This window comes from Entelurus aequoreus, linkage group LG05, assembly GCF_033978785.1.
Source record: "Entelurus aequoreus isolate RoL-2023_Sb linkage group LG05, RoL_Eaeq_v1.1, whole genome shotgun sequence".
NCBI classification, from domain to species: Eukaryota; Metazoa; Chordata; class Actinopteri; order Syngnathiformes; family Syngnathidae; genus Entelurus; species Entelurus aequoreus.
In genome coordinates, this window is record NC_084735.1 from 52,011,639 (window position 1) to 52,020,115 (window position 8,477).

Below are 8,477 nucleotides of genomic sequence, written 5' to 3' on the forward strand. Positions count from 1 at the left end.
ACACTCCATTCACTAATCAAGCACGCAATAAAACCTATTGAGCTTGATATCCTGTTGTCGTGCCGTCTCCTTCCCCAGTTCTACATAACATTTAGAGTATTTCTGAACATTTAGGTTTGTTACAAATGTGTGTGATTGACGGGCTTTCGAAGTTTAAAGTTCCATTGTTTGTTTACATCGTTATTGTGTTTTATATTAGGCCACGTTCACACGAAAACAATAATTTGAAAATGTATAACAGATACTTTTCAGCGGGTTTAGGCTTCGGGTCCACATGCAAATCTTTTGAAAAAGTAGAATGTGGAGTGTTTCCTTTAAATTAGTTTTTTGGTTTGTGTCAGAAAAATGTGCAACATTATTTAGTGTTGTTCAAACATATTTAACAGAACATTAGGTTATTAACTTGTAACATACCAAAGACTATAAAAATGGGACCCATAACCTCCCTGCTTGGCACTCAGCAACAAAGGGTTGGAGTTGGGGGTTAAATCACCAAAATGATTCCCGGGCGCGGCGCCGCTGCTGCCCACTGCTCCCCAACGGGATGGGACACATTTCACCACATCTAGTGTGTGTGTGACAATCATTGGTACTTTAATCTTTTTAAACTTGCATGTTGTGTCCATGTAAATGGTAAATGGGTTATACTTGTATAGCGCTTTTCTACCTTCAAGGTACTCAAAGCGCTTTGACAGTATTTCCACATTCACCCATTCACACACACATTCACACACTGATGGCGGGAGCTGCCATGCAAGGCGCTAACCACAATCCATCAGGAGCAAGGGTGAAGTGTCTTCCTCAAGGTTTTTTTTAACTTCAATAGTGTAGAAGGAGATTTTTTAACATCGCCTCTGGAAAATGAGTGTTTAAAATTTTTAAAAAAAAATCTATTTTCTTGTGGACATGGCCTAATAGGATTTATCTGTCCCATGTTTGGGTGACCTACAGGTGGGAAAGTCCAGTAAAAGCAAGCACAATGTTCTGCCTCGAGGCAGCTTACAGTTCAAGTCACTGACAAAGGAGGACCATGGAGAATGGGAATGTGTTGCCACCAACGTTGCAACGAGTGTCACTGCCAGCACGCATGTCCAAGTCATAGGTAATGTGGTTGCATCACGGCACAAATACAAATAATTCACAAAAAAGCAAAGGCAACACAACCCACCAACAAAAAACAATGACGTGTCCGTGTGCTTTTCAGCCGCTAAAAATGGTCGTATTCTGCAATTATGCAATTACGATGGATATAGCGATTAGAACTACATAAACAACTAACATTTCACTGAAACAGCTCATATAGAATAATACACTTTTTAAGAACCAGCAGGGGGCAGGACAACAACATTCAACATCTTATGTTTGCAACATTTACGCAGCTGCCTAGAGGGCGCTAACTTTCCAGGGTGTTGTAGGCATTTTATCCCGCCCCCTTTTGTCTTGGAACGTGCAAGACACGCCCCAGTGTAACACACACAAGCAGTAGAAGAACAAGTGGCCACTGAAGTACAACATCGATATAGCCAGAAGTAAAAACATATGAAACATACAATCTCAACTGAAACTATTTGTTACTAGCCAGTGTTAGCAACGCTATGCAACGCTTGCCATTAATTAGGTTGTATAATAATAAAAATCATTGAAAGACACAATACATGTAATTGTTGACTGCACTTTGGCACTGGTGTGTGTGCTCTAAGCTGTGCTGCAGGCCCCTGTGCTACTATGTCAGGGGTCGGCAACCCGCGGCTCCGGAGCCTCATGCGGCTCTTTGATCACTCTGATGCGGCTCAGCTGCATACTTGCCGACCCCCCCGATTTTTCCGGGAGACTTCCGAATTTCAGTGCCTCTCCCGAAAATCCCCCGGGGTAACCATTCTCCGATTTTCACCAGGACAACAATAGTGAGGGCGTGCCGTGATGGCACTGCCTTTAGCGTCCTTTACAACCTGTCGTCGCGTCAGCTTTTTCACCATACTATCTCTTTGCCGGCCCAGTCACATGTTGTATAGGGCCTCTGTCTACACACGAAAGTGACTGCAAGGCATACTTGGTCAACAGCCATACAGGTTACACTGAGGGTGGGGATATAAACAACTTTAACACTCTTACTAATATGCGCCACAATGTGAACCCACACCAAACAAGAATGACAAACACATTTCAGGAGAACATCCGCACCGTAACACAACATAAACACAACAGAACAAATACCCAGAATCCCATGCATTCTTCCAGGCTACATTATACACCCCCGCTACCACCAACCAACCCCCCCCCCCCCCCCCCCAACCCCGCCTACCTCAACCGACGCACGGATGTTGCGTTACGGTGCGGATGTTCTCCAAAATGTGTTTGTCATTCTTGTTTGGTGTGGGTTCACATTGTGGCGCATATTAGTAACAGTGTTAAAGTTGTTTATATCGTCACCCTCAGTGTGACTGTTGATCAAGTATGCCTTGCAGTCACTTACGTGTGTAGGCAGTGGCCGCATACAGCATGTAACTGTGCTGGCACGCTGTTAGTACAGACTGTAGAGGGCGCTAATGGCAGTGCCATCACGGCACGCCCTTATTAGTGTTGTTTGGGTGACAATCAGCGGATATTCGAGAGAATAGTTGTCCTGAATTACGGGAATCTCCCGGAAAAATGGGGAAGGTTGGCAAGTATGACGCTGTCAAGCGCCATTCATATAAAACTTGCGAGCCGCACTAACATTACATTTTCATATTAAGGTGCGGGCCGCAAAATAACGTCTCACGGGCCGCGTGTCTGAGACCCCTGGTTTACACATAGCACAAAGCAAAAAAAAACTTTGTATGCAGTGGTATTTCATTTTAAATTTCAAAAGAGTTTTGTGGCTCCCATTGTTTTCTTTAATTTGTGAAACGGGTCAAAATGGCTCTTCGAGTGGTAAAGGTTGCCGACCCCTGTACTATGTCATCCAACGCGGCAAAAAAGTGTGTGGAAATGTTCATAATGTATGCCATTGCCGCGCCACGAGCGGGTGAGGAAGCGTGCAAAGCCTCTTAACAATTATATGGTTTCACTGTTAACAAATCATAGACGAGTAAAACTGTCATCTTTGTTGGCTTATGATAGCGATTTGGCAAAAGTTAGCTACTGCTGTTAACTATTATTGAATCTACAGATTAATGTAACAATAACAAAAAAAACACAAATTTACTGTATATCTGAAATCCAAGACAGTATTATTTAGTCGTAATTTAGACAAGTTACAATTCAGGGTTTTACTACAGAAGCAGTGTTTTCATGCTTATGATTTTACTCACCCGTTTAAAAAATGTAGCAACCATAGAATCTGTTTTGACATTGTCCAGTCCCATGTAGGGTGTACATTTTAAAAGGTACACTTATTTGAGATCAAACATTTCTGTTTGGAATTAATCGTGATTTATTTTGAGTTGACTGTGGACAAAATGCGATTCGTTGCGATTAGGTATTTTTTATTGTTTGACCGCCCTAAGAAAAACCCTTTGATGAAGATTAACTTTAGTGCTTTTATTTGGTGGAGCTTAACAACAGTTGGCAGAATACTTTCCATTTTTTCAGTAGGTCAGATATTTCACAAATATTGCAATCCCTTTTTGAGTCAAATTGGACTTGCAAAATGACAGGAGGTTCTCTGAGAACACTAACCTAACAAATATTACAACACAGTAATACGTTTTACTATAACAACAGATTATGTATATGTTATACTTAAGGCTTTGGAGCTAGTTTTTGTGTGGTTGGGACTGTTTGTCACCTTTAAAAAAACAAAAAGTGGCCCAAGAGCTAAAAGTGTTCCACCACAATCGGAAAGACTACCCAATCACATTATTCAGTTTGCCCTGGGGGAGACTAAATATAGATTTGCGGTTGGCATTTTTGACAAATTACCTTCAATTATTGAATTATCTTGAAGATAGTTTCTCTTATAAAATATGAAATGGCTTTCCATAACACAAAATTAGTACTTAAATCCTCTGTATTGCTTTGGACTGATGTGTTTACAGCAACGGTGCTCATTACGTCGATCGCGAGCTACCGGTCGATCACGGAGGGTGTGTCAGTCGATCGCCAGCCAGGCATTAAAAAAATAGTCCTAAAAATGAGCGATCATAAATCTTCACTATGACGTCACTTTCGTCACTTGATTGACATTCACGGCACCCGAGGGTCTTCTGAGATGACGCTGGCTGCTGACAGCTCATTATTAAGAAAAAATTACCGACAGGAAGGCGAGAAACACTTTTTATTTCAACAGACTCTGGCGCCGTACCTGTCGTCAAAACTCCAAAGACCGACTGCACAGTTGCACAATAAGAGCGCTGCTTCATCCTGCCTGCACTAACAAAATAAGAGTCTCAGAAAGCTGGCGTGCACAAGCTAGCAAGCTACGAAGTTTGCCGCCAATGTATTTCTTGTAAAGTGTGCACTGTATACAAAGGAGTACGGAAGCTGGACAAATAAGATGCCAAAAACTAACCACTTTCATGTGGTATTGGACAGAAAGGAGGACTTTTTTTCTCCTCCATTTGAAAATGCGGACGTTATCAGCACTGCTGTCTGATTCCTATCAAAGCAAGTCATCAGAATCAGGTAATACACCAACTTATATTCTTGTCTTCATAAAAGAAAGGAATCTATATGTGTTAAACATGCTTGCATTATCTTTAAACACCTTTAACTTGTTAACAATATTAACTATATGTGTTAAACATGCTTGTATTATCTTTAAACACCTTTAACTTGTTAACAATATTAACTATATGTGTTAAACATGCTTGCATTATCATTAAACACCTTTACCTTTTTAACAATATTAACTATATGTATTAAACATTCTTGTATTATCATTAAACACCTTTAATTTATTAACAATATTAACTATATGTGTTAAACATGCTTGCATTATCATTAAACACCTTTAACTTGTTAACAAAAACATATATTTCATAAATAAGTAAATATAAATTATATATATGAATGAGGTAGATCCCCGCGACTTGATAAATTGAAAAGTAGCTCGCCTGCAGAAAAAGTGTGAGCACCCCTGATTTACAGTCTATATGGTATAGGATAGACTTTTATTTGTCACACAATGGGAAAATTATGTGGCTGCAGCGCAGACTCAAAAAGTCCAAAAAAGTATTTAAACCAAAAGGTAAAAAAACACATGTAAACAAGAGAGAAACATTAAAGAACACAACGGGGGATATAAAAGAGCACAGAGTTGTTGCGACTAGTTGCCACTTGAACAGTGATTGCCCTTTTTACATGGAGCAACAAAAGTCAAATGCATTGAAAAACTGAGTAATTGTTAGTACATATTGCTCACATACGATCGCACCGTGCATAATAAAACCAAAATAATAAATAACACCACTGTGAGGAGACGACGAGACTACTACACCCTTTTAACGAGACATTTCCCCTGCAGGCACAAGCCCGCACTCCCCCACCAGCATCCAAGTGGTGGCATCCTCCACCTGGGCCAACGTGTCCTGGGAGGTGGGCTACGACGGAGGCTTCCAGCAGACATTCTCAGTCTGGTACGGCCATGTGTGAGTCATCCCTGCCTGCTTCGCTTCCTGCTTTCCCATCTTCTATTGTGTTAATCTCTCATTTCCTAAAGAAGGTGTTCAGATCCGTTACAGTTATCATTTTATCAGCCTCTATAATTTCTTCCTGAGTTGCAATTTTCACCCTGAACAGTCTTGACTGTTTTCTGCTGCTGCTGCTGTGGCTGCTTTGCTTTCCCTGACTTAGAAGATAGCCTCTGAGTTCTGTATTTTGATGAGTCAAACCTTGCCTGATTGAATTTCATTCCAAAATGCAATAGGTTGAATAGTAAAATGCACAGATTTCTTGCTTGCCATGTTTGATGCAGTTAAAAACAAACTTTGGTGACCGTAAGCTTTAAACAGCAATTGTACAAATGCAACAAAACATGGAATATGATGTCAACAATTAAGTTACAATTACATTTCTGGGAAGTTGTCAGAAACACTTTTGCTTTGTAGGACACCTGGATAAAATAAGCTAGGGCTGGGCGATAAAACGATATCAATATATATCGCGATAGACCCATAATCGATATTAATAAAAATGTGTCCGATAAAATGTTACATTTTTTTTCTTCTTTGTCGGAAGACACCGGAAGTTGCAAAGTTGCATGAACAAAGACACTCGCTCTCTGGTAACAGAGCAACACAGGAAGAGATCACTGATCAGTCAGAGTGACATCAGGTAACAGTATCAACTATCAAGTTTGGTTGCGCCATCTTGTTGACTCGCGGTTGATTCTTTACATGGAGTGGGAAGTAACACTATAAATGAGTGCTGCAGAGAGCAAAACAGGAAAAGTTACCTCGACAGTAAGGCGTTTTTTTTTAGATTTTTTAAAAACGGACCGTAGTCAGAAGCAGGCACTCGTAATCAGTAATACCACACCACCTTAGCTGCACACAAAATAGTTCTTCCCAGGTTTCTCTGTTTACATTTTTACACTTTGCACTATTCTGTTACACTTTATTAAACGATTCTCAACAGTTCCTTATTTTTGCACATTAATTTTAAGAGGTAATTGTTAATGGTAATTGATTTTAGAATTTTGTTTACCCTGTTTGTTTGAGTGTATTCCATGGTTTTATGCCTTAATAGCTGAGCGGATTATAATTAGAGGAAGGTTACTTTTTAAATACAAATATTTACATTTAATATATTTTTCTCCTGGTCCTTATTTTCTGATCGGTCATGAAAAATATACATTTTGATATCGGCCGATAGAAAATACTTATATCGTAATACAGTTTTCAGCCATATTGCCCAACCCTCATTTAAAGTCATAAGCCTCCCCACACAGCTTTTACACACACTTATAAACACTTCCTATTAGTGTTGTCCCGATACCAATATTTTGGTACCAGTACCGGTACCAAAATTATTTCGATACTTTTTGGTACTTTTCGATACTTTTCTAAATAAAGGGGACCACAAAAAATGACATTGGCTTCATTTTAACAAAAAATCTTGCGGTACATTAAACATATGTTTCTTATTGCAAGTGTGTCCTTAAATAAAATAGTGAACATACAAGACAACTTGTCTTTTATTAGTAAGTAAGCAAACAAAGGCTCCTAATTTAGTCTGCTGGCGTATGCAGTAACATGTTGTGTCATTTATCATTCTATTATTTTGTCAAAATTATTAAGGATGAGTGGTGGAAAATGAATGATTAATCTACTTGTTCATTTACTGTTAATATCTGCTTACTTTCTCTTTTAACATGTTCTATCTACACTTCTGTTAAAATGTAATAATCACTTCTTCTTCTGTTGTTTGGATGCTTTACATTAGTTTTGGATGATACCACAAATGTTGGTATCAATCTGCCGATACCAAGTCATTACAAGATCATACTTTGGTCATATTCAAAGTCCTCATGTGTCCAGAGACATACAGGTATTTCCTGAGTTTATAAACATAAGATGAATTTAAAAAAAATAAAAAAAGATTTTGGGACGATAACAAATATAGATGTAATCATAGTAGTATCGACTTGATATGCTATTGTACTTGGTATCATCACAGTGGATGTTAGGTGTAGATCCACCCATAGCATACGTTTACATTCAGCTTTTGTTAGCGGTGACGCCGGTGAGCTGTTGTATCCTCCTACGGTGTGTAGTCCTTGGGCAAGACACTTCACCCTTTGCCTCTGATGGCTGCTGGTTAGCGCCTGCATGGCAGCTCCCGCCATCAGTGTGTGAATGTGTGTGTGAATGGGTAAATGTGGAAATACTGTCAAAGCGCTTTGAGTACCTTGAAGGTAGAAAAGCGCTATACAAGTATAACCCATTTATCATTTATTTATTTATTTATAGTGAAGCATGTTTAGCTATTCCTCGTCCTGCAGTGATAATGATACTTGTAAGAAACGTACTTTATTTGTCGCCATGGAGGCGAAGATTAGTGATTTACAAGTAGCTAAAACATGGTCGAGTGGGGCTGGACTTTAGCCGCTAGCTAGCTAGCCATGTCTTAAAGCACCTCTTCCGGTGGGCGTTTCAGTGTTATAACTTCACCTTTATCGTTAGTTTTTAAGCCAAAATGCGTCCACTCTCCTTTTTCTGTCTACACACATTGTCTGTTTGTAAGTACTCTGTGATTGTGCACTGCTGAACATGCTCCTCTGCTCGTAAACAGGCAATGACGATGACGGGAGAGCAGGGGTAGGCGTACCGGTACTTTTCAGAGGCGGTATAGTACCGAATATGATTCATTAGTATCACGGTACTATACTAGTACCGGTATACCGTACAACCCTACTTCCTATTCTCTTCAAACGCTCTATTCAATCAAAAACCTATGTCATTTCAACATGAAAACTTAAATAGGTTCTCAAATCTCAATGTACTTAATGGTGCTTTAAAATGCTCGATGCACAGAGGCTACTGTGAGTGAAGAGT

General features: G+C 39.6%; 1 protein-coding gene across 2 annotated transcripts in view; it reads left to right on the plus strand.

Moving 5' to 3' along the window:
* LOC133650742 (protein turtle homolog B-like) overlaps window positions 1–8,477 on the plus strand; it is a 268,746-nt gene that overhangs the window by 198,676 nt on the left and 61,593 nt on the right. For both annotated transcript variants that reach the window (XM_062048342.1, XM_062048344.1), the window contains exons 11-12: window positions 952–1,102; window positions 5,447–5,558. In XM_062048342.1, coding sequence (XP_061904326.1) covers window positions 952–1,102; window positions 5,447–5,558 — 263 coding nt within the window. The remainder of the gene's footprint in view (window positions 1–951; window positions 1,103–5,446; window positions 5,559–8,477) is intronic.